This window comes from Xiphophorus maculatus, chromosome 14 (assembly GCF_002775205.1).
Source record: "Xiphophorus maculatus strain JP 163 A chromosome 14, X_maculatus-5.0-male, whole genome shotgun sequence".
Lineage (NCBI taxonomy): Eukaryota > Metazoa > Chordata > Actinopteri > Cyprinodontiformes > Poeciliidae > Xiphophorus > Xiphophorus maculatus.
In genome coordinates, this window is record NC_036456.1 from 4,153,083 (window position 1) to 4,180,878 (window position 27,796).

Below are 27,796 nucleotides of genomic sequence, written 5' to 3' on the forward strand. Positions count from 1 at the left end.
ATATTTTCAGTTGGGAAAACCAGGACACGTTGTAGCGGGGGAAACTCTTTTGTAAATAGTAGGTAAACATACATTTGCGCTTTCTATGTTGTTGGCGTACTGACAGCCACGCACGCTGTCTATCTTCTGATTAAGAACAGGGCTGCCCGCACTGACGCGGCTCAGGGATTACGTCACACGCAGGGCCGTGCGCAGGGCCCTAGTGCCTGTAAATATAATGGTCCAATGAAGGTAATTTAAAAAACAGGACATTTCCTCACTTTCTAAAAAAAACCCGGGACAGGACGTGAAATACGGACATGTCCCGGGAAATACGGACGTTTGGTCACCCTACCATAAGACATCTTTACAAGTAGTTACTGTAGTTTGCATTGCATTATGGGTATAGTACATAGTATTACAGTAACTTACTGTATGTTTTGAAGTTGCAGTAATTTACTGTTTACACATTACAGTAGTGGTTCTGTACTTATAATATACAGTAAGAATTATATTTGATTTCCAACCGTCATCATAGCTGCTTCATCGTGGTTCCCTGTTTCTGTATTTTTACTCCTTTAGTGGTTAACATATTTTTAAGGCAGAAAGAGAGAATGTACTTTTGTTTTTTTCACATCCTAGCTAACATTAACATGCAGTTTATCTAGCTACGTCATCAAGAGTGGCTTCGCTTCCAACTGTTTTCTGATGACGTTTGTTTTAAACTCCGAAGCTTTTTCTCTCCAAGTGCAAGTGCAGCTCTGTCTCCGTGCTGTGGGCTCACACTGCTTCAGCTCTTCAAAACAGGTAAAAAAAACACTTCTTAGAAAACTGTTTGAAGCCAAAACCTAGTCTGGAAATGTACATTTTAGATGGAGTTAACGTAGCTTATAGCATCATGCTATAATGCTATAACTTAGAATTGTAGCATGAGCTGGTTTGTGCTGGTTAGCCTGGTAAAATAACGTTACCTTTACGTCTGGTGCATTATATATCAGGCATATTGCAACGTTATAAGTTACGTGTCTGTAAATGAGGTGAAAGAAAGGAAAATATGATGTTGTTATTTTTTGAGCTGGTTCGGAATTAACGTTAACTAAGGTGCTAATTTTACCGTTGAAGGTTTTAGCTGGACTTTTGCCGCTTAATCTTTCTCGGGCGGCTTTGGGTTGAGATGAGCTCAGTGTCTGTTAGCATTGTTGTTACATCCTTTGTCGAACAATATAACCTTAACTGATAATTGATCCCCCCTTCTCTTTTTTTTTTTTTTTTTTACATCTAATGACTGTTCATTTGTTTAAACCATGATCTTGCAAATGTTAAAAGTGCAGATTAGCTACGTAGGTCAGCAAGGATGAATTTCTAACATGGTTCTTTTTTTTCTTTTCTTCAGATGACTTTTTGTTTTAACTCCCAAGCTTTTTCCCTCCAAGTGGCTGTGCAGTTCTGTCCTGCTGACTGCTAACATAGCTTCATCTCTTCAAAAGACAAGACAACAGGTAAAAAGACAGCTCTTCAAACATATTTGAATCCACAAAATAGTCTGGAAATGTAGAGGAGCAGCTAACCTAATCTATAACTTTGAGCTTGCTACAGCTGGTTAGCCTGCAAAAGTACCATTACATCTCCAACATAGTGTATAAGAGTCTGTAAATGAGGACAAAGGTGAAAAAAATTAAAGTAGTTTCTGTTATTTTTTGAGTTTGTTCAGCCACAGTGGCAGGTGGACAAAAAAGTTAATTTCCAACCCTGGTTACATATAAGGACTGTTCACATGTTTAAACCATGCTCCTGTAAATTTAAAGTTAAGTCAGTACTAACAGGTGCAACTATGTACAGGTGTAAATTCTGCAGCATTTGTACTTCAGAATTTACAGAATTTTGTAGTCATGTGAAGAAACATCAACACACAGCTAATTATCGGTTTGCATGTGGAATAGAGCAATGTCCTGCTTCCTTCAGAACATTTTCTGCATTCAGGTCCCACATGCACAGGAGTCACCGCCATTGCAGAAGTCAGACTGAACACTTGTGGAATGTAATGCTTTAAAAAATGCATTTAGCCCCACAAACTGTCATTCACATCCGCTGTTTCAGAGTGGTAGCAGGATGTAGGGGTAAAATCTAGTCTAGTCTCTGGGATGAGGTTCTCAAAAACCTGTTGTAATCTGGGTGAACTGGCCCTTTAAATATAAATTACTACCAGTAATTCATATTTAAGAGAGTATTCCTTTTATGTTTTAAAGGTATCTTCCACCAAGATGTCTGTTGAAATGGAAATGACCTTACCCACTACACCAAGGGTAATCATGCTTGGTAAGAGGAATATTTTCTATCACTATAATTTTTTCGTAGCAATGTATGTAATTGTTATGGTAGTCTGTACTTTTACTCACTAGCGTTAGCCTGACAAGGGTTTGTCTATTTTAGGAAATAGCTTGATGTCTGCAACCCGGTGGATGGTCAGTATGGAGGAGAAGGTATTTTTCGAGCCTGAGCAACTACATGACTTTGCCAGCGTCCTTGCTGTCTTTTTTGGGTCATATTCTGTCTTCAATCTGGAGTATCAGGAGTCAGCATCCACCACGCTGGAGATGATACAATGGCAAGTACTCTACACCAAGCCATTTATGAATTAAATTTAATGACAGTTTGACTGATGATGAAGAACCATAGCTGATTGCTGTATTGTACGTCTTCATTAAAAAATACAATTAATCTATTTTATTTCTGTTAAAAGATTCTTTGTGAGGATCAATCCAGATGTTGGTACCAAATGCACAGCCAAAGTCGGTACAAGCCGCAAGACGGGAAGTCTTGTCAAGAGGAAAGTAGTCAGTGTCAACTCCCAGATCACCACCTTCTTCCAACGACTTGCTGAATTTGAATGGAGGACTTCCAACTAGGTAAGTATTTTACCAAATGTAAATGTTTATTATTTTGTTGTCTTTTCCTCCTATCTTGCATGCTCTGACTTTACTTTAGCCTTTTTAATCTGATTTTAATGATTATTTATAAATGCCATGTGATTCCTACACAATAGCCCTTTAGAGTAGCCTGCATCTTTTCTGTGTCTGTGGTAAAAAGTGGATGTCGCTGCATCTCTTAATAAATCACAGAAATGTATAAGTGTGTAGTCGTTTAAGTGTGGTGTATTTTTATACTAAGCAGTTTTCAGTTTATTAGGCACACCTTTGCAGTAATCCGTCAGCACCAACAAAATGACTAAAAATATTGTTGTACTTCATTGTCCCCTTGGGGACATTTGTAGTACGCAATCTTTTGAATTACTGAAGACTGACTGACTGCTTTTGCCATAAACAATCCAAAAACCTGAAGTGAAGCCAGTTCTGCTCATTCTTTATGCAGCTTCTATTATCACTTCAGTCCAATTGATTTTTTTAAAACAAATTATCAACTTAATGCTGCTTTATGACAAAGATTTTATGCATGTGAACATTGTCACTTCAGCTTAATTTGTCAACTTCCTGTCGATTTGAAAATGTAGATAACTTCCTGACCATCTCATGACCTCCCACATTGTCTGTCTTATTCTTTACAGTTCAGCTTCCACAAGATGGATCCCACTGATTTTGTTTGACAAATGGAATAAAAGTTCTTCTGATGTAGGAAATGTGTTCTATGGTTTTGTTGTTTTACAGCACATTATATTGTATTGTGACATTGTTTTTTATGACATTGCGAATATGTAAATGGATTTTATTTCTACAAATCTGCTGAAAATAAATACCTGTTATTCACAGTACTTGGACTAAAATTTCTTTTATGAAATTTTTCGGTTTATGGTAAAATAATCTTATCTTAAAGAAATGTAAACTTTAATTTACAGTAAAACTCTGACATTATGTTGTGAAACAAGTTTACAGTAGACCAGCTTTACTATAAAATACAATTACTGTATTATACTAGAAACTACATTTACAGTAATGCAGTTATAACTGTAAAGCACACTCACAGTAAAAATTAACTGTGAAATATCATAACAGTAAAGGTACTGTAGAATGGTAATTACAGTAACTTACTGGCAACACTGTTGCCAGTAAGGGTACTGTTGCCTTACTGGCAACAGTGTTGCCAGTAAGAGTACTGTAGAATGGTAATTACAGTAACTTACTGGCAACACTGTTGCCAGTAAGGGTACTGTAGAATGGTAATTACAGTAACTTGCTGGCAACAGTGTTGCCAGTAAGTTACTGTAAAATTACAATAAAAGGTCTAACAGTGCAATTAGTTACTGTTATTATAATCTTAATGTTAGTTATTAAAGATGTTTTCTGAAAAGAAACCAAGAATAATCCATGATTCTAATTATTTGATACCAAGGCCACAATTACTTGTTTTACTTGTAAGTGTGCCCACAATGTAAGTGTAAATGCAAGTATTTTTACAAGTGAACCAATATACTGCAAGTATTTTACTTTGAATCTTATCCAATTACTCAAAATGTTTAGATTTCATTGTTTAAAACTTTCTTACATTGAAATAAGGAATAATCTCAACTATATTTATAAATCTGCAGGCTGGGAACTTACTTCCTCTTTTTCCAGGAAACCTGCTCTTCCTGTCTCATCTCTCTGTCTGACTATGATTTCTTATTATTACATAGAAAAAAGAAGTAGAATTAAAGCAAAGTTTAAAGGAGACAAGAACAACACACACACAACCAGATGTATTTTATTGAAGTTTAAGTCTACTGTTGGGCCTAGATGTCACTTGTGTGATTAATTATAAAGATAACTTTATTTATTGTTACTGTTAAACTAAAATCTCCAGCATGGGGAAGTGGGATGATCTCGGGTTTACTTGACAGTATATATATATATATATATATATATATATATATATATATATATATATACACATACACAATTAAGTGTGAGTGCTTAAAATCTAGGACAAAGTGTTGTTTTTGCATATAACCTTGGCCGATAAATTCTGATTATGATCCTGAAATTCTTATACTGATTCATGTGGCCGCCTCTCACCCGAAATGTCTTGCTGGAGATAAGCATCAGCACCCCTCCCCACCTCACCAGGAACAAGTGTGTAAGAAAATGGATGGATGGATGATTTATGTGGGGAAATTCTAATAACATTTTGATTGTAATCTCACAGTTAAAATAATATCATGCTGTATGTAATGTGTTTCATGTCACCTCTGTCCTGCCTTAAACCTGACCTCTGGTGAAGGGTCTCATCTTAAGCAAACAGTATAATGCATTGTAATTAAGTGAAATTGATGCTAAAAGGCTTCTCTGCAGTTACCTCAAACCTTGTTAATATTTTATGGGAACTAATGGAAAGTTCTTTAGACAAACACTGTGGCCCCAGCTTTACAATTGAAAGTTGCAATATATTCATTATCATTTATTAAACCACAATTAATAAGTCAGTTAAATGTGTTCATGGTAACCAAAGTCAGTACTGAAATGTATCTACCACTGTCAAGTTAACTTAGCATCGCTTTAATATTATCTCTTTAGTAGCAGATTTTTTAATATACATATTTAAAAAACTGATTTTCTTCATTGTCTTCACTAAGATAAGTTTAGTTTGTCCTTACATCTTCTTTGTTGTGGCTTACTAAACTGATTTAGCAGACATGAAAAGAAATGAACCTTTGAATGTTCTCTGAAGCTGAAATAAAAACTCTGAACAGGCCTTTTATTTATTTTTTTATTTTTTACGTATGTTCTGTTTTTTAATACTACAGTTTAATGATGATGTCCTGAGATTATCTGTGATTGAAAGCATACTGAGCCCTACTTTGATGCTTATAAATCACTCTCTTTTAAATTCAACACGTAGAGAAGTATTTTCTCAATTTAAAGAAAGCTCGTGATTCATCTATGCTAATGTAGTCGTCCTGTAGAGATCCCTGTTCACTGTTTCATCGATTCAGATCAATCCTGTGGGATGGATGTAAAAGAGCGCTTCCAGAAAAATGGTTTCCCAATAAGTGAGTCATTTATTTTCAGCTTTTAATAAGCTTTTATGAAGATTTAGCTGAATGGACCAACAGCTGTGATTTTATAAGAAAACTGGAGGGGAGGAGCTTCCTCAAGAGAAATTTATGACAACTAGATAGCAATGGGATATATAGTACAGAACATTAAACATAGATGCTGCAGTGCATTTCAAAAAAATATTTGTACCCTTTAAACTTTTTCGAAGTGTTTGAAAAGATGTGTACTTTCTATAGAAATTGATTAAAAACATGTTTTCATTCATCTATAAATTGTGACCTTTTTGTACTGAGATTCTGGACCCAAATGGAGATTGTCAAAATAATTGATATTATGATAAAAATCAATCCTAAGATGACATAATTGGTGTAAATGAATCATTTTTCATCTTTCCAAGATGACACTGAGTTTGCCTCTTTATTCTCTTATACCATCTGAATGCTAAAGTTTGATAATCAAGCTAGTAAGCTGGTGCTAAACATTAAAATATTTCATAACATGACATTATAGCATGTTCAGTGTTGTATAAAGTACTGAAATCTCAGAGTCAAGTAAAAGTATAAGTACCTCTCCAAAATACGACTTTGGTAAAAGTCCAAGTCAGTGACTGAAATGTTACTTGAGTTAAAGTCTTAAAGTATCTGAAACTTCTTGTACTTAAGTATGGAAATTACTGTAAAAATGGATGTACTCAAGTAATGTAATGAAAAGTACAAGTAAAAAGTAAAACAAGGCAAATGCAGTTTGAATGACTTTTTTTTATATTTTGGTAAACTTGTCAAATACACTTAAAATAATGTACCCAACCAAGTGCAGGCAAAATTAAACCTGCTAATAAATTGTTCCAGTTTTAAAGAGTAGCACATGTTAATGGTTTGTGGTTTTGAACTTGCATGCCTTTCCTATATTCGTTAAATTTAGTCTAAATTGCTATCGCTATGGCTTCTGTCCCCCCTTGAACAGAGGAGTCTAGGTAGCCTGCTACAGTCAACATTAAGCCTAAGCTAAATACACCACGTGTGGAACTGAAACAATGCCAAACAAAGTTCATTTATACAGGTAACGTTATGCTCAAGATTTCACAATAGTGCCTACTGACCAAGCTATAGTTACTGAAACAGGAGGATTATAACCATTTCATAAGACGTTACCTCGATGTGTTTCTTCAAGTTGGACGGGGAGTTTTTGTAAGATAGAATTTCCACATCTTCGGGCAGGAATAACATAAACTGCATGCGGTACGACGAATCTTTAACACCCACGAAAGAGTATATTGTGTTTAAATAAGGCCATGGGCTCTCATCACCAGCTGGTGGTTCCCCTGGAGCCGTGTCTGACGTAGTTGCAGTCGTTGTGGTCTCCGTCTCCTCCTCCATGTGGCTGCTGCTGATTGCGAGACTTGCTTTGTGTTTAATGGGAGAAGCGAAACAGGTGTATCCTATTGGTGGTGATGAACAAGCCCAGGCAAGTAGGCTACCGACTTTGTTGCAGTCAATCAGTAGGTGGGGTCAAAACACTTGCGTTTCTCTCTCTCGCTTTTTTGTAACGAGTAACTAAACCACACATTGAAAATGTATCGGAGTAAAAGTACGCGATTAAGTTCGGAAATATAGTGAAGTAAAAGTGAAAGTCATCAAAAATTTTCATACTCGAGGAAAGTATGAAGTACTCCGAAATATACTTAAGTAAAGTAGTGAAGTATTTTTACTTCGTTACTATACAACACTGAGCATGTTCATATCAGTCTTTATAACACATAATTTCAAAATACAGAGGTAAGAGCAAAAGCATTGTTAGAAGGAATATTCCCTATGAACCACATGAACAGGAATAGCTAAAGAAAACTGATAAGGTCATGTGTAAGCTGTGCTATTGCAGGGTTTATCTATAACAAGATGATGTAATCTATTTTATTCTTTGTAACTTTCTGATTGCCCCTCCACAGCTATGTCTCTGGGCAGGTACACAGTGATTCATAGTCATTTCACATCTGAAATATTTGATGCAAAACAACTAGAACTATAAAGATCCAAGATGGTTAGAAGTCAAAATGATGAGCCCTACCCTAATTATCCTAAGTTCTCTGTACTGCAAATAGTAAAGGAATTAGCAATTATTTCAACTAAAAAAACATATATGCTTTACATTTTACCATTAACAAATTGTTCTGGTTTAAAATTTTGTGTTTCCTTTTTTCAAGGCTTAGACTGAAGCTGTCAAGAAACTGTTTAGAATCCTGACAGGTTACACCTCATATGCTTTATCGTGTATCAAAACAACTCCAAGTTTTTAATACACTTTTATTATTTACTAATTTACAAGTTTTCCCTATTAATTTACAAGTTGGAAATGTACTAAAATGTTAACAAACTGAACCAGCCAGCATGCTTTAAGACAAGACAATAAACAATATTGTTTTCCTGAGAATGACATGAGATTCTAACAATATTCCTAAGGAAAATAAAGAAACACTATGTTTTGTTTTTCAAACTTTCAGGTGATGTTTCAGAGTAGATTAATCCTGTTCAAGTATCACTAGTCTAAATTCTGTAGACGTCATCAAATGTATTCCAGATTCTTTAAAAAATTTTTTAAAAGACCCTTTGCATTACTGCCAAAGGGAAGCGCTATGCTTAAAATTTTCTAACAGGCAATCTGTTGCTGAACAAAATGTTCATATCTTTTCCTTACAGAAAAAAAACCCTTAATGTTTATGTTTTCAGACAAGTTTAGGTGAAACTTTTTTATTATTATTAGTTTTTTTATTCAACAGGGAAACTAAAACCCCACTTCTTTTTCATTACAAAATAAAAGTCCCAATAGATAAAAAAACAAAAACACTCATCATAAAAGCCTGGAGTCACAGGCTGACAGACTAGATGATGCTTTGCTAGAGAGAGTTCACTTTGACAAGAAACACAGCACCTTTTTAATATCTGGATTCCTTATGGGATCAAATGTTTCTACATCCTTTGACAATATTGTAGAAATGAAGCTAAACAAAAAAAATCCTGTGAAGACTGTCATTTACTATTAAGTTATATAATGGTGGGACGTTGTAGGGGGACTTGTAGTTCTAGTTTTGCTTTCATTTTTGGTTTTGCTGCAACCAAAAAGCAGCTACGTTAAAGATGTCTTACAAAAAAAACAGGTTGTTTCAAATCCTGCAACTGTGTTGGGGGAAAAGTTAAATACTTTCATATATTACAGAACTTAGTTTCTGTTATTTAGTTTCTAGATTTAGAAGAGCTCAACCTCTTTCTGTGTCACCTTGCACTGTCACTGCATTTTAGTGAAAATATGCTTTTTGAATCCTTTATATGTGCTCACCCTTCAGCCTGAACCAAAATGCAGCAAAATAAAGAATAGGAAAACTTTCTAGATTGAAAACATGTTGGCATAGCAACAGAAATTCATGTTCAGTTGTACTTATTTTCCTCTCACCTTGTCAGGGTGCCTAATTCCACCGCAGATTCTCCGGCTGTAGATTTTAAATGTTGGGTCTCTGTGGTAACAATTATCTGTGACATTTTCTCTCAAAAGAAATGCTCAGTGTACTTTCCCTCCTGTTATTCAGCTCTGTTTACTGGCATAACCACTATTAGATGGTGGGTTTGGGTTGCTGCCTTTGGTTCTCGTTACTTGCCCTTCTCCCTCCCTCGATCTAGTACCACACACACACATGCATCCCCCCCCCCCCCGCACTCACACACACTACCCCCAACAAACACATTAGGGAGGGGGAAGGACACAGAGCCGCATCTTTGAGTTTTTGTTGTAAAAAAGGTAAAAACTTAAGTGGAGGTGAAAAGACACCTGTTGATCAGACTCAGACTGATTGTGTTTTTTAAATCACTGATGGTGTGGTAAAGTTGACCATTATTTAAAAAAGGATTACGTTTTCCTTCTGTAAATTCACTGATTTTACCTGAGGATTTTTCAGATATTACTCTTCTCCTAAGCCCTTCTTCTCCCACCAGCTGCTGTTTAGTCCGTGTTTGAAAACCCTCCTGTGCAGAAAAAGACAAAGCTAGCAGTCTTTTTTTACTTGCTTCTTGCTCAATGACACTGTGACACCTCACTCTACTGCAAGTTTACCCAGCCTATGTAAGCAGTCTAACATCACATTAATCTCTATGCTGCTTTGTGTTCCCCAGGGCTGCCCGCGGGAAGGACAGTGACAGCACAGTGGCTTTCTCAAGGTCGAAGCAGGAGGGCGGTACAGAACACGACACAGGTCAAAATCTCTGCTGATTTCTCAATAACCTTTGCTACCAGAACATATCAGTATGACTTATACCAAGATTTTAATTCCTCATAATTGGTTAGAGATGGCTGACTGCTGGAAGAGTCCAAATTTTCTGCGGTCCGTAGACTCTGGGGTGCAGATTCTATCTTGCAGATGGATGTGTTTGCATTTTCTCTGCTGTCTCAGCAGGGGTGGGAGCAAAGAAACAATGTTGAGGCATCAATAGCACATTTTTACTCATGCATCCATATTTGTCTTTTTTGGATTTTGCAACTTGAATATTTACACACAGCTCAAGAACTTCAGAAGAACTTGCTTGTTTTCAAACCCAGTCTTTCTCACATTGTGGTGTTAGACAAACGAAGGACGACTTTTTTCCTGTCCTTCTGTTCTGGTGTCCTGAGGGGATGCATAACTTCTGTGTGATTGGAGATACGAAGGTTTTTTGTTTCCTGCATTTTAATTGCCTTTTACTCCAAAACCTTTTCTCTGGTCCCTATGCAGCTGTGGGTGAACACACACACCCCTACACGTGCACCCCTATACACAACATTATAGATGCAGGTGTAAAGATGAGCTAATGTGGCTTTTAAATAAAGTGGGAAGGAGTTTGCAAAGTGTGCACAATGGAGCAGCTGCATTCACTTAGAGTCACAATTTTATGTTACCAAACTACCTTCCTCTATAAACACTGATTGAAATGCTGGCAGACATTCTTGTGAGCTCTTATCTTTGTCCCAGTCCAAACTTAATTGTTGGAACAAGTTTCTTATATCAAAAATATTTTAATTAATTGATATTAATCACTAACTGGGCTACACTAACAAATAATTTTTCAGTTAGTTGATTTATTTAAACAACTATTTCCATTCAAAAACATTTTTCCCCCTTATTTGTTATACTAAACATTCCAGTTTATCACATAGCACAAAATGAGTAACAGATTTGCACATCAAAGTACAAAAATATGCCAAAATGGCCTCTTCCAGATAAATAAAATTGAGTTTTTCTGTTTATGTATTTATAAACTGTCTGCATGTTCAGAATGTTAAATATGATGAAACTGAACTGAAAGTGATGAAAAGGCTTCAGTTTAGTTATGAGTAGAAATCCAAAAGAAAAGGGAATACTCTTATTGGCCCTTCAGTTGAAATAACAATAACTAAAATTTTCATGTAAGTTACAAATGTCTTTTATTTAATAACTTGAATAGAATAGATATATTCTTAATTGATTCACAATGGGGACATTTCTGTTTTATTTCTTAGATCATATGTTTTGAATTTTATTAACTTAAATATTAACATTATTTGTTCAGTGAAGTTGAGTCCTGGACACTGCTATGTCTAACATGCTGACTAACATGTAAATGTTTTGGGTGTGAAAGGTTAAAATGGGTTGAAGTAAAACCATGTTGTTTCAGCCTTGTGCTTTACTCCTATAATTTTGCTAAAAATCATCATAAAAGTATTTCCAGACATCTTTACTATTGGGAATAAGGATGATTCTTCCTTAGTCTAATGAAACGTGTCACTAAAAGAAATTTCTATGAAGTCCTTCAGGTCATGCTTCATAATAACATGTGACTTGGTTTTAGAGATGTATGTGCTTCTGACTGTATGCACAGCTGAGATGTGCATAGAGTGAGAGTGAATGCTGGGAAGGATAAAATACAACATTTTTTTTTTTTTCCTTTTTTTTTTCTCCGAAGAGTTTTTGCGGCGCTAGTGGCTCGTATTTTTTCTACAGTAGGCAGACAGGAAGGAGGGTGAGGAGAGGGGGGAAGACATGCGGTAAAGGTTGTCGGGACCGGGAGTCGAACCCGCGACGTCCGCGTCGAGGACTAAGGCCTCCAAACGTGGGGCGTGCTAATCCCCTGCACGCCCCAAAATACAACATTTTTAAATTAGGTCTGGTGGGACTTCCTACATTTTGAAAATGATTTTGAACATCACATAAGTTGCATTATGTGATGCAGTGTGGATACTGGTTGGTAGCAGTTGCAGTTCAGATCCCTCCTCATTTGAACTTATAACTAACAAATGTTCCACTACAGCTACAGAGAATAAAGCATCACTGACAGCTGTGAGTGGCCTAGGAACCAGTAACACTAGTATGTAAGGTTTTGGATACTTCAATGTCAAAACCTAGAAATTCAAATAGCTTACTAACAGATTTGAAAAAAAAAGTACTTTCTCTTGACATTTATTTTTTTTAATTTATAAAGGTACTGAAAAGATACATTTATATTGCTATGAGAAACATTTCTAATGCTATATTTAAAAGCAGTAGCAAAATTGCAGGCAAAAATAGACTCAAATCGCTTAATTAATCATGTTTATGAGATGCGATAGGGAACAAATCTAAAATTTTTTTTATTGACGCATTGTGTTTATGTATGTCAGATTTTCCACATTCTAAGAAAATCAAATTGTTCCCGAGGACAATCCAATATGGTTGTCGTGGATTAAGAACTTAGAGAAAATTAGTAAACTATTAAAATGTTCATCTGGACTTACAGTAGATGGTATGTTTTACATTTAACCTGTAATATTCAACCTGAACATTATGATGAACCTTTGGCTTCTAACTCCAACCAGTCTACTCCCTGCAGCGTGGATGTCTTGTTCTTCCCTGTAAGTTACTGCATCATCGCCCCCTAGTGTTAGCGGCAACATATACTCACACTCACTTTTTCTTTGTATGCCCAGCTACATAAATGGATTTCATGAAATCTGTTTACAGAAACAGCTGCTTATGGATCTCATGTCCGGGACGGAAGAACAGACGATTTGTCATGTTTGTCACTCTGGGTCTTGTACACAAAGAGTCGTGTGATTTTATCCAAACATGAATGGAATTATGGCTCAGTGCCGTGTTGGACAGATGCTCCTGCTTGGCCTGACAGCTTCCTTGGCAAGGAGTGGAACATTTGGGATGTGTTGGAGAAAGTGAGAGGAAAACAGAGAAGAAGGCCAGAGTTTGGAGAATGACACCATCAGAGCTGTTGTTATTCTTATCCAGGTTCTGTGTTCAATAAGGAGAAAAAAAGCTCGGAAATTTTTGCCGTTTGTTCTGCTGCCACATAAATGACAACTCTGTCATAAGGCAGTATGGTTTTAGTGTTTGTCTGACCACGTTAATATCTTAGGAAAACATAGCTGAAATGCTATTACATTTGGACCAAATGCCTTTTAGAAAATTATTCAAAGTAACGCAATTACAGGAAAGTGACTAAATTCTGTTTATTCTAAATCTATTGGGGACTAAAAACACTAAAAATATTACCTTCATCTAAAGAATTTTAGACATCATTTTACAGCCATTTTTTGCTGTTTTAATTTGCTTCTCACTACCGTTGGTCTGACATGGGGGTCAGAGGAATGTGGGGCGCTATGGGTTGAAGCTGGAACCTCAGCCACAGTAGCATATGAGGTCACTGTTAGTTCATCCACCTGTTGATCATTTGCTGTCAGGCAGGAGAGGCCGTGTAATAGACGGTGATCACTGAAGGCATCTGACTGCCTCTTGTGCATTTTGATACTTACTGAGGAACATAAATATGCAGAACGACTCGGTCATTGTTGGTGGTAGAAGAATCACGTGGGATTGGTGTTAGAATGCATTCTGATGTACTGTACCAGTGGTCTTGAAAACAATAAGGAAAATGGTGTTAAAAACATGTGCCTCTTTGTGCCTGATTGGCAGTGATGATCTGTGCCTCTCTTAGTTTGGGCTCCTCTGAAGGTGCCACAATGATCCCAAACAGACCTACCCACACTTTCTCTAAGTAAATCAAATGTCACGCAAGAACATTGTTCAGTTATCACTGACTTTCCAGTTCCACATGTTAGCCTAGGTCTAAACATTTTCTTCATCACCAATACCTTCAGAGCTGAACTGTACCTATCAAGTATATAAGACCTGTTCCAGCAGCTAAACAGTGAAAGGTTTACAAATTTAACATACACCACACAAACCTTTTTAAGGAACACATGTCATTTCACAGTAAATAATAATAATGTAAAGTTTCTGTGTTTTTGAACATCTGTCATCAGCTTCAGCTCTGACAGTTCTGTTTCTTAGTAATCGACATTGGACCAGCTAGAATAGATCAGACACATCCACTGACTCAACATGGTGTGGACTGGTCTTTGTTGCTAAATGGTCTTTGTCTGAAAACCTAGCTCCACTAAATATAGTGGCAAAGTTGGCAACAGTGATGTGACTATTGTGAAGCACTCACAAAAATCAGTCCAGATTTTGTTACTTTGGGTAGATCGGCCGATACTTAGATGAGAAACCAATCTTATCTTCCTTCTCAAAGGTCTGAAAATCAGCCACCATCTTGTTTATCGACCCATATTAGTATTTATAAGCAAATAGAATAATCTCAAAGAGGCATATTCTTCTTAGTGACCACAGACAATTAGAGTATATTTTTTCCCTGATACAAAATCACAGTCTTGCAGCAAGAAGGTCCTGGGATTGATTCCCGGTCCGGGGTCTTTCTTCATAGAGTTTGCATGTTCTCCCTGTGCATGCATGGGTTCTCTCAGGGTACTCCGACTTCCTCCCACAGTCCAAAAACATGACTGTCAGCTAAATTATTTTCTCTACATTCTCCTTAGTGAGTGTGAGTGTGTGTGTGCATGGTTGTTTGTCCTGTCTGTCTCTGTGTTGTCCTGCGATGGACTGGCGAACTGTCCAGACTGTACCCCGCTTCTCACCTGAAATGTCTTGCTGGAGAGGCACCAGCACCCCTCCTGACTCCACTAGGGGCAAGGGTGTAAGAGAATGGATGGATGGATAAAATCACAGTCAGATACCATGTAAAAATAACTTTTAAATTTTTATGCAACTGAAAAGCTTTTGTCTCATTTTAGTTCATTTTAAACAAGTGATTTCTTATAATGTTAGACTGAAACAATTTTATTCTTTTTAATTTATGTTCTGGGGATCACTTGATCCATTGGAGAGAAAATAATAATTTTTGATTAATCTATATAAGACATGGGTCACTTGGTTAAACTCAATAATCTGAATGTTAATTCATGACTTAATTGGAATTTGATAAAACAGTTTATAGTGAACACATAGGGTCACATACAAACATTATGTTAAAAGCATGTTATGTGATTCCACCTAGAGTTAGATTTAAAACAGCTGATCATAAAGCAAGAGACCATCGACCTAGTTCCACCAAAGCTTCTCATAATTATTACATCAATAATAGATTTACAACCGCATCGCAGCTTTCTGGCTCATATTGGAATTGAATCAGGAAGTCTGCAGATCCCTTCCCCTAGTAAACACCCTGAACACACTGACACTTCACCACTGCTATAGGGAATATGCAGTAATTTTACTGTTTATTTGAAGAATTTTAAAAGTGTTTTTTTTATTCATTTTCATAATTTCCCTCAGACTAAACTCCCTCCAGCCTAGGTTCAAAGTGTTGTTGATTTTTAAAACCTTTAAAGAAACTAATTTGTTAAAATATTTGCTCAGTCCTCACGCTTTTTGTAATTATGCCCACTTAAAAATCAGTCTATGTAATGGCTGAGTTATACTCCATGTTCTACAAATAAAGCAAGGAAATTGACAAAGCTCATGCTGATAGTTTCTTAAAAGTGTTAAAATTCCTGCTTCTTAAAACCTTCACAGAGGGAGTTCAGTTTCCAAGAAGTTCACTTACTGCAAATGAAAGAAAAGCTCTACTCTGTTATTAGGTAGACCAGCCTCAAAAGTTTAAATGATTCAGACAGAAACTTAAAAATATTGAAGTAATGAACTCATCAGGGTTATTAATGGTGTTAGTGTTATGAAGTAGGCGATGGTGATAGGGTATCAAAATGATAGGATATTTCAGGAAACAACTCCTTTAACATTTTTATGACCATTTAGCAAAAAAGGTTAATATTATTCTAATAATACATATGCTTAAATTATTAATTTAAAGATTAATAAATAAAGCTGGTAACACAAGCTACATTCAGTAAGCCAACCAAGTATTAGATGTATACTGAACAAAAATATAAATGCCCCATGCCAAATATCGTTGCCATGTGGAGTTAACAACTGTAAATAGGCATTTGCTGATGTTTTGTTATACAAAAGTAATATTTCTCTTGATTTGTGTATAATTTTTAATCCAACCTGCTGTCAGAGAGCATTATTCAGTGAGTTGTTTTTTTACTCATTGCATGGGAGGGGCATGTCCAGTGGGTGATCAGACAAAATGAGCAACAACTGGACAATCCTTGGACCGGGGAAAATAAAATGTCACATTTTGAGTTTCTCTATATATTGCGTAACCCAAATGTTCATAAAACTCTTATACTTGATATGGGGCGTTTATAGTTTGGTTCAGTGTATTTAGCTCCATACTGTGATAGCAGAGGCATTTAGAGTCTATCACATTGTCAGCAGAAGAATAACATACAGTCAAGGTCGGGTCAGACAGTAACAGAAGTTCAATATTTAATATTAATATTTAACATTCTGTATGTCAAACAAGCAGGTGAAGCAGGTGTATGATGGCATCTTCAACTCCAACTCCACAAATATAAATCTGCAGCATAAATGCTTAATTCCTTACCTTGGAGTCTCTCTAGGACCTTTATGGTGTGAGATATCACAGGAACAAGTTTCTCTGCTTGCATTTGTTGATGTAATTTTATGCTACTGAATCTTCAAACCATTCAACAAATGTATGTTATTGCTTCTGGTTTTTTCATGTCTGAAAATGTTCCTGTATTTAAGAGACAGATTCATGGAAGGCTCATACCTGCCTTAAAATGAGGAGCAGACTGTCACTGACTCATTGGACTGCAGCTGGGCTTCAGTCTAAATGTGGAGAGAAGACACTGTTGTGGTTCTTCTTCTGAGCTCAGATTCTATTATTAAGATGTGACATTACATCAGTAGTCTTTGTTGGAATTTTCTATATTTTATAAAAATTTGGCCATCTATTTTTATAAAGTTTTCTGGAAAAGTTGATTGATTGCTTTCTAGAGTCAATGTACGTGATGGTTTAAAAAGGTTACAGGTCCACAACATATTTCATCTCAGTTTTCCAGGGACCTAAAGGACTGTTCCCAGTTAATGTTTTCACTGCAAAACGAATATAAATGAACAGGTAAATATAAGATTAAAACCTATCTAGATACATTTTCTTTAACAGTTTAAGCCAGATGCTGAAAGCACTCACAGGCTGTAGATTTCCTCATTAGCTTTTGTCCTACTGTGTGTTCATCTGGGCGGTGTTGCTGCTGTTACACAGCACTCATTTAGTGTTTAGCTGAACACTAAACGAGTGTTTAGATATCTCAATTTTCTCAACCTCCTTGTTACCAACGGGATGGGGTGGAGTCACATGACGACAGACTGTACACTTAGCATAGCATCTTAAAGAGATATTAGCTTAACCTAACTATACACGGCCAAAAAAGACAAAAAGTCCATTCTTTTCATTTAAAAAAAAATACCGACATGGGCAAAATTAATACATTTTTTGTGTCAGTTAAAGATTGGTTTATTACCCAGACCTTTTCGAAATATATAAAACATTCCTGACATAATTGTTAGATGCACAGACAATTCCAGGTTTACCTCTGCTCAAAACTTACAAGCTTTTGTTGATGACTTGTTCTGCAAACTTTGGGGAGATGAAGAAAAAGCAACACATGGAATCGTCCAGGTTAAGGTGGAACACATTGCAGTGATGTGAGACCAAAGATATGTGTGGTAATTTGCTTCTGCGATAATGAAGAGCTCAGTGGCCATAAAATAATTCAGATCTATAACTGTGTGATCTTCTTCATCACTGACCAACCAGAGTGAATGAAAATGGTTCGTTTCCAGGATTTAGCCAAATAATTAGTGCATCTTCAGGAAAAACAGCATCACTATCTCCCTGATGCACTGGCTTCTCATTCTGAAACCAGTGAAAAAGCTGTAGGAGGAGAAAAAAAGGAAAGCCTGAGAGGAAACTTTCATTCTTATCTGCATTCTTGCTACATGACATGTTTATTTTTATTGTAGGCTGAATGTTCTACACATTTTCTGCCATTTATGAGCAACATTCTCAGGATTTGATTGGCTGGGTTAGTGTGTGTGAAAAATCACAACCCCTTCAGACACCAGGGGTTCTTTAATATTCCAACAACATCTGTCTCAATTTTTGTTTCATCTCCCTCAGCTCTCATCCCACAGCCCTAGCTTGTTGTCCAGCCCAACTCGGCGAGTGTTGCAGGTCTGGGCTATATATATGATACCTGATTGTCTCCCCGGTTCTGTCACACTCCCACACTGCCTCAAACACATCTTTATAGATGTTTAGTGCTGGCTTTGAAGAATCTGGTGCTGCAGTGTTGCATTAAGCAAAAAAGTATATGTATATCACCAACATGTTCCCCTAGCTTTTTAAGCATTTCCATAAGACATATCCTATTTTTTAAAGGTTTTATTGTCTCAAGTGGCCTTTATTTGATAGTGAATTGACAGGAGAGTGGGTAATGAGAGAAGGGGAAAGACCTGCAGCAAAGGTCGCCAGGCCGGGAATCGAACCTGCGACAGCCTCATCGAGGACTAAGGCCTCCATATGTGGGTTGTGCATAACCCCTGCACCACCTCAGCACCTTGAAGACATATCAGTTATAAGTAAAACAATGTATGCAAGCAATAAATTGACCTTTTCTTCAAGGATACACATTTGACAGATATGCTTTTACTGACTTCCATGTCCAGTCAGCAAACAGGTGTGATTAGGTGACCATCTGTCAGCAGCAACAGTTTTATAACTGTGACCTTCTGTTCTCTGTGCAGACACAGCCGACACATGTCAGTGTGGGAGGCTTCTGTGTTACAGCTTGCTGTTGGTGCCTCTGTCCTTCTGTTTGTTTGTCAGGAAAGTTGAAAGACTTGCGTTGGCCTTTTTCTCCTTGTCTGTTTTTTCTTTTTATCTTTCCGTCTTCTTAAAGCTTTCACATCTTTTCTCTCTGTCTGCTTGGTGATTAGATTTTTTCTCACCTCACCAGCCCCTTTGAGTTGCCAATGACATTCACCCCGGCAAGATTGGGGAGACACACACAGATGGAAGAAGCCTTTTCAGCCTTTATTCTCCCAAGCCTCTGCAGTCCCCTTAGACGGTCCCTTTGATGTAAGTCAAACAGTTTAGGCCCTGCATTGCTGATGCCAGCTCAAGTTCTTAAATCTCAAATATGATCTGATTTAATTGTAAATAATTTGTAACTTTCCATGAGAGTGCAGAGTGTTTCAGATGTGTAACAAACAGGCACATGGTTTGCATAAAACATTCTGTGGAAAACAGTTTCATTTATGCCAGAAACATTCAGTTATTAAACCTAAACGAAATACCGCCAAAACAACCGAAGTATATAATAATTAGCAGCCATAATAAATGGTTTCCCCATCATTAGCTGGATTGAAAAATACTTAAAATATATTTTAGATTTCTCCTGCTTTTAGTTTTTCTTGCTGATCATGACTATTAAGGACAGTTTGATCACACATGTAAAGACTGTGCTTTTATAGGAACAGGGAAAGAATCTCAACAGCTTTATTTTTGTGTCTTCTGGAACTGCACCTGATGTTGATTGTTGATGATCCATTTATTATTCAAATATTTTATCCAGTAGCATGAGCATCCATTGTGCAGGCATTAGGCTTAACACATGCGTGCAGGCCATCAGTATCCCTGCTTACAAATTGAGGACATTTTTAGTCAGATGAGATATTTTCATCTCAGATGGATGTGCTTTGATGATCTCTACTGTTTGGGATCCTAAACATCAAAATCAGTTTTCTCCTTGCAGGGCTTTCACCACTGTTCAGATAATGTCAAAAACTCAAACAGAGTAAGCAAATGTACTAGATTTGTTTCAAAATCTTATCACTTAGTATTAAATTACACAGATGACTATTATTTGTAATACTCATGGTATTTCACTGACGTAATCTATGTTGCTGAGCAGCTGAAAGGCATTCTGGGAAAATGTTCCTCTGTGTTGAACCTGAAGATGTAGATATGAACCTAAATGATGTGCTTTGTTGTTGTGAATGCCTCCCATCCCTTGTCCCTGAGGGATGCTGTAAGGCTGCAGTTTTGCTATATTCAAAACATTGTTGCTGGATTTGCTTCCATTATGTACATGTGGGAATGTTTTGCTCCTCTAAATGTATGTTTTGTTTGTTTAAAGCTAAGTCAGCAAAACGCTCCTAATTGGGTACTAGTTTAATCTTCCCCACACTGTACGCTGCTCATCTATCTAATACACAGTTCTACAAAAGAAATAGAATCTTTCACATTCAGTGCATGCCTCATTGCCAAATGATGCAAAGTTTGTATGTCCAGATGAAACAAAGATATTTGTTCTTTCAGGTTTGCTTAGGCAACAAAAAAGGCTAAAGACAAAGTGTTGTTGCAAAACATTCTTATTTTTGCTTCCAAACAGCCAAGAAACTAATGGAACATGGAAAGCTATACTTGAATACTGGTTGGAACAGTAGTTTTCCGATCTCTCTGAAGGTTACTGATAGGCCTTTTCCGCTGAAAGAGCTCTCATTCTTGAGCTGGTTTGGTTCGATTGCCTTCGATCTTCGGTGCTTTATTGCCCATTTCCACTAGTTAGAAGAACCATGTCTACCTTGTCAACAGTGGGTGCTACACAACGCGGTCGGAGATCATAGTAGCAAGATGTTGGCGCTGGCCAAGATGTGTATGCGACTACTTTATTCACATGTCTTCTTTTAATTGAAGAAGAGCCACAGACATTTCCACTCATCGCCAATACAGTGTTCACTCTTTCTGCACATATCAGAGAGACTAATGCCATGAAACAACTGAGAAGTTGATACCTGTGGTGGTGTTCTCACCAGGTTATAGTGGAGATGTCTCTGATTTCCAGCCCAAAATAAAATCAGCTGCTGAGTTTCCAAAACGGACCACCGTGGTTATTAGATGATAGGGGGTTAATCCACTCACACCTAAGGACAATTTAGAGAAACCAACTAACCTAACAGCCATGCCTTGGACAGTGACAGGAAGTCACAGCACTCAGAGGGAGCTCATGCATGCACACGGAGAAGAAACACGCTCCATAAAGACCTTATTACCTTATTACTGCAAGACAATCATGTTGCCCCATTGGTGACTATATACAGAGAATTTAGACATGGATTTTTCTGAGTTCTCAGTAGAGGTGTGCCGATCGATCGGCCACCGATCATAATCGGTTGATTTCCATGAAAAGGTTTATGATTAGGGCTTGCCGATCACTGTCTCTTGTTGCCGATCACCAAAACCGATCTCATTTCATCTCATTTCGCAGCCTGCATGTGCATCTGATCTCCTGCTCAAGCACGCAGCAACAAATCCTAAGCAATGTGGCGAGGAATTTTAACGCTCTGAGAGTTGAATGGGGAAGTTTGCGTGTTCCACCGAAGAAATACCTCGGGGTGAAGCACATCAAAATGCATCAACACAACGAATCTAATATGACGTTTAAAAAACAAACATTTGACGGAGTTTGGCTACATTGAGGCTCACTTCAGGCAAAAAAAAGGGACATCCAGACAGGCAAGATAGCAGGTAAAGCAGCGCACAGCTACCAATACTCACCCCGAAAAGCATCACAGTCAAAAACCTAAAGAAATAACCCGAAAAATAATTTAAGTCAACGAGCTAGCGGTGTAAAACGCTGGTTCTGTTTCCTCTGTTGGACCGTCTCTACGTTCTACAGGTAGTAATATTTCACAGACGGAGCGCCGTTTCTGCTCCACCCGCAGTAAAGTCTCACACTGAACATCAGCTTAAACCTGCAACAGGCAACTTAAACAAACAAAAATAGATTTTACATATGTATTAAAACTTTCACTATGTAATATCTAATTGATGTAATTCACTCTTTAAAACATATATATGACTATAGTAATGGTGAATAAATGGCTTCTGTACAGGCAACAGTTACCTCAGTGTTTTAACCTTTTGTTGTAGGAAAAACTATGTTTAATCAGTAATGGCAGGAAATGATGAGGGAGGCAGAGAATACCTCTGGCAAGGTGACATCACATGGAGATATAGACTTTAGTATTTCAAACAAAAAATTCAACTGAAGCAAAAACTGGCAAAGTCAAGCATGTCATCAGCAAGCAAAATCAAACAGAAGATCAAAAGGAGAAGACATCACAGAAGTGCGTCTGCTCTTTGACTGACAGCGCATCAGAAATCATTTCAGGATAACATTTGGCTCTAGGAATGAAAGATGCAAATTAGATGATTAGATTATGCAGATTATTCCTCTTTCCTTGTTCAGCTTTCTCAGTCTGATGAGAGATGATGGATAAACTGGAAATTTGGCACCCAAATACACATTTTTCTAATCTCATGTTGGTACTTTATATGGGGCAGGCATACTGCATGTGTTGTAGTGAGATGGAAATGACCCCCTGTCCTTTCGGTTGTTAACTGATGGAGACACAGCTGTGGTGGAATTCTGTTTTCCTGCCTGACTGAAAATGAGATACTAAGCAGCGTTGGGGTGGCTCATCCCCTGGCTGCATCTGCTTCCTTCCTCATATCGCCATTGTTGAGCAATACATTGTTAAGTCGTCTCTGCTAAACCACCATCTGGACATGCACTACTACCACAACTGGTCCAAATCCACAAATGCCTCCCTTAATCATATTGACAGTTGAAGCACCTGTAACTTGTAGACTACACTCATACATTATACTGGAAGGAATATTTGTAAAATCCATACATTTTCATCATTAATCAGACTTGCCTATTATATGAACAATAACCCTACCCTAACCCTACCCTACAGTTTAAAACAATTACTTAAAAATCAGACGCTAACCCTAACATCTGATAAAATTTTGAAATTATTCAATGTCATTGATGTTTAGGCCTCAGACCATTGAGGGAACTTCAGCAAAAGAGAATATTCAGTCATCATTTGAATTAGTTCAGCTGAGTAAGTAAATATTTTCAACTATGACCAAGAACATTCCCATGTAATAGAAGCATCATCTCTGTGTGTGTGTGTGTGGGGGGGGGGGGGGGGGGGGGGGGGGGGTTTGTATATCTGTGTGTGCACTCGTGTGTTAAATTGGCACACAACACCTTCTGTTACTGGTAAGCTTCTCACCAGTGTGTTGTCTTTGTAGTGCTGTGTGCTTCGTGTAGCTCTGATTAGTTTGCCTGGCAGGTTTATCTAACCAGATTTGTTCATTTATGGGTAAATTAGCCATTTTACGTTTTAATGACTTGTCTTATTTCACTATGCGAGTATCTCTAACTTTGACTTTCACTTGCTGTAGCCTCCTTTGACCCTGGTGATTGTTGCTGTTGTAGTAATTCTTCCTGCTTTGGAATAACACATAAAACTGTTTAATTTATTGGTCAAAACTCTAGAAGGTTGTCAGCAAGTTTGATCTGATAAAACTGATCATGTGTTTGAGCTAAACTAGCTGAAGACGACAATCCTGACTCGGGAAGGTGTGTCTAACGCTGTGTTTCAGTTACCTTGGAAATCATAACTCTGAGTTGGGTTGATGTCACACACGAAGTAACAAGGTTCCAGGTATCATAGTCAGAGAAGTCAGGATTTAAACATGGCGACGGCCACGTAGACATTGTTCACAATACCTTTGACAAACTTTGTTTTAAGCTTTACTTTTCATAAGCAAACAGCAGTTTATAACTGTAGTCACAGAAAGTAGCTACACACTACACACTTGTGCACGCCCACAAGTGTGTCTTCTAAAATAAACATATTTCCACCACAGCTCACTGCTATTGATGTGAGGAGCGGCCATATTGAAATGCAGTGTTGTATAGTAACGAAGTAAAAATACTTCACTACTTTACTTAAGTATATTTTGGAGTACTTCATACTTTCCTGGAGTATGAAAATTTTTGATGACTTTCACTTTTACTTCACTATATTTCCGAACTTAATTGCGTACTTTTACTCCGATACATTTTCAATGTGTGGTTTAGTTACTCGTTACAAAAAAGCGAGAGAGAGAAACGCAAGTGTTTTGATCCCACCTACTGATTAGCAAGCAGGCTACCGAACAAAGTCGGTAGCCTACTTGCCTGGGCTTGTTCATCACCTCCAATAGGATACACCTGTTTCGCTTCTCCCATTAAACACAAAGCAAGTCTTGCAATCAGCAGCAGACTGCAACTACGTCAGACACGGCTCCAGGGGAACCACCAGCTGGTGATGAGAGCCCATGGCCTTATTTAAACACAATATACTCTTTCGTGGGTGTTAAAGATTCGTCGTACCGCATGCAGTTTATGTTATTCCTGCCCGAAGATGTGGAAATTCTATCTTACAAAAACTCCCCGTCCAACTTGAAGAAACACATCGAGGTAACTTCTTATGAAATGGTTATAATCCTTCTGTTTCAGTAACTATAGCTTGGTCACTAGGCACTACTGTATTGTGAAATCTTGACCATAAATGAACTTTGTTTGGCATTGTTTCAGTTCCGCGCGTGGTGTATTTAGCTTAGGCCTAATGTTGACTGTAGCAGGCTACCTAGACTCCTCTGTTCAAGGGGGGACAGAAGCCATAGCGATAGCAATTTAGACTAAATTTAACGAATATAGGAAAGGCATGCAAGTTTAAAACCAGGTTTACAGATGCCAATAAGCTGTATTTCCCTGTCAATTCTTTTTTTATTTTGCATAATGACCAGTTGTGTGCACCACCTACTGACTGTAGCATTGACTGATTCACTGATTTGTGAAGTAGAGTAATCGTAACAGCTCTTTTTCTTCATGTTGGCCGCATTTTCTGTACTATTTATTTTTCTCATTTTCAGCACTGACCTTACTTGAAGGGAAAACTTAAGGCTTACAAAAACTTTGTATTTTCTGTCCTGGAGGGTTTACTAAGAAGCTGGTTCAGTTGTAAAGCAGGTTAAGTTAACCTTGTGCTATAGGTAAAGCACCTAATTTTCTTAACTAAATGATGCCTGCAGGTATATCTATTAGCAGGTTTAATTTTGCCTGCACTTGGTTGTGTACATTATTTTAAGTGTATTTGACAAGTTTACCAAAATATAAAAAATGTCATTCAAACTGCATTTGCTTTGTTTTACTTTTTACTTGTACTTTTCATTACATTACTTGAGTACATAAATTTTTTAAGTAATTTCCATACTTAAGTACAAGAAGTTTCAGATACTTTAAGACTTTAACTCAAGTAACATTTCAGTCAGTGACTTCGACTTTTACCAAAGTCATATTTTGGAGAGGTACTTATACTTTTACTTGACTCTGAGATTTCAGTACTTTATACAACACTGTTGAAATGTCAAGTTGACTATATAAGTCGTAACTGGGATAGTCGGAGTTGCTTCTTTCATAGTGGGAAGTCTGACTTGTGGGAGTGTTCCAGTTGATTTTTCCAATTTCCCATTTCCAACTATAAATATAATGCACCTTTAGCTTAATCCATCCATCCATTCAGAAAAAGAGAAAGATCTAAAGCCTGCTGGGGTAACTTTACATATCAGTTTTTCCAGGGAACATATTGTCTTGCTTTCGTTTGATGTTACTCCCACGGCCGCATCTCAGATACAGAAGATGTTGGATGGATGAAAGACATTTGAAGAGATGAGTTGTCCTGAGTTTTTCTCTTTTGTCTGGACTTGCTCTTAGATTTAAAGAACCTGGATTAAACCAATAATTGACAGAGGATGTGCAGTCATTCTACCATAACTGTAAAACAGTTAGACACTAAGCTGAGCAGGAATGCCAACATCTCAAATGTTGAGATGCCAAAGGGGAAGAACTCTCTTTAAGGAAGAGTTGTACAGAATGATGGTGTGTGGGGGGAGGAAAGCAGCTAGCTGGAAAAGACAATAAACAGAGATGGAAAAAGAAAACTGTGCAAATGGTGACTACTTTCTAGTTGCTGTTGTGACTCTTTCCAGAGTGTACTTGGCTGTTTCTCAATGACTGCTGGCACCATCATCAAATTTTAGTACGTGGCATGTACTAATGAATAAATCTGGACCTGTCAGGTGGGACTTGGCCCTTGTAAAGTATAAATATTGAAATCAGCCTTCGGAACTTACTCACTTATTATCTGAAAATATCCAACAACACGTCCCCAGAGAATAGAGAAAAACAAAGAAGGTGCTTTTCTATTTATAACTTGTCAAAAGCAGAAAGCATAACTTTGATATCTTAAGACAAGCTTTTTAATACAATCATTTATTTTTGGCTGCACGCGTATCTCTCCATCCAGAAGAACTAAAGAAAGCTTAAAGGATGAAAGGATTTATAGTTTAAATATAAATCCTAAAATTCTTTTAGTGGGGATGGGTAGGGAAGAGAGACATTAACAAATGTACCTCTAAGGCAAAAAACATAGGATGGGTTAGGGTTAGGGTCAAATCCTCAGGAAGCCTCATTTTGATGACAGCAGGTTGAGTTTTGTGAAACATGGAGGAATGATGCTGTCAGGGTGTCATTGATCTGGCTCTCTTTGGAATACAGAGACATCTTGGACAACACTCAAGGAGATGCCGGTCTATTGAGATTTGTGAGTAGTATTTCAAGCAACAAGATTGTCTGTTGTCACAAAACATTTTCAGTTTGAATTTTCACCAAATGCCAACATGAACACAATCTATTTGTCGTGACCCTGTGACGCTTGGGTCTTATTTTTCTTCTGTGTTTGCATTTTGATCATTTCCTTGTTGTTATTGTCATCTTTAGCTCCTCTCTCTAATCCACATGTAGCCTGGTATCTTGGAAAACAAATATATTTTTATTCGTTTTAGCCTTGTTTCCACTTGAAAATTCTGTTTAGTATCACAGCATCACATTAAATTCTGTTCAAAATTTTTACTAAAAAAACTTTAGTAAAAATTTTAGTAAAAACTGTATATTTGCGTGTGTAATTGAAAAAATGGGAATTATGTTTCTGTCACGAATAATGCACCAATATATCCACATTCATGCTTTGACATGATTCTTAATCGACTTCAACTTGTGTGTTAATAACTTTATATGTCAATATGCTATTTAAATGTACTTTTATGTTGTGTATCATGTGTGTTTTCTATGTCTATGGAGAACCTGAGTCTGTTAAATACACTGAACAAAAATATAAACGTCCCATGTCAAATATAAGCATTTTATGAACATTTGGGTTATGCAATATATAGAGAAACTCAAAGTATATTCTCAGTAGTTACTGATCTTCATATCGGCATTGATAACATCGTGGTATGGCCATTTGTAGCAGATTGACAGTCCTTTGAACATGATAGTGATCAGGTTGAGGAATTTGATTTTTCCAAGTTGGCTTCTCGTAGGCGGTTACGGACAGTCTGAGGTGTGATACGTCTGTTGTGCAGACCAATAGTCTCATCAGCTGTATGTGTCGCTGGTCTTAGCCGATCCTGCAGATGGATGAGCAGGATGTGGTGATCTTGTGCTGGAGTGGTCACACAAATCAAGAGAAATATTACTTTTGTACAATACAATGTCAGCAAATGCTCATTTACAGTTATTAATTCAAC

The 27,796-nt window shown here is 37.3% G+C and overlaps 1 protein-coding gene across 2 annotated transcripts in view; it reads left to right on the top strand.

Annotated features, from left to right (window-relative positions):
• The window catches only part of LOC102218719 (disintegrin and metalloproteinase domain-containing protein 33-like), a 148,617-nt gene that overhangs the window by 22,753 nt on the left and 98,068 nt on the right, over positions 1 to 27,796 (top strand). For both annotated transcript variants that reach the window (XM_023345624.1, XM_023345625.1), the window contains exon 2: positions 10,124 to 10,203. In XM_023345624.1, coding sequence (XP_023201392.1) covers positions 10,124 to 10,203 — 80 coding nt within the window. The remainder of the gene's footprint in view (positions 1 to 10,123; positions 10,204 to 27,796) is intronic.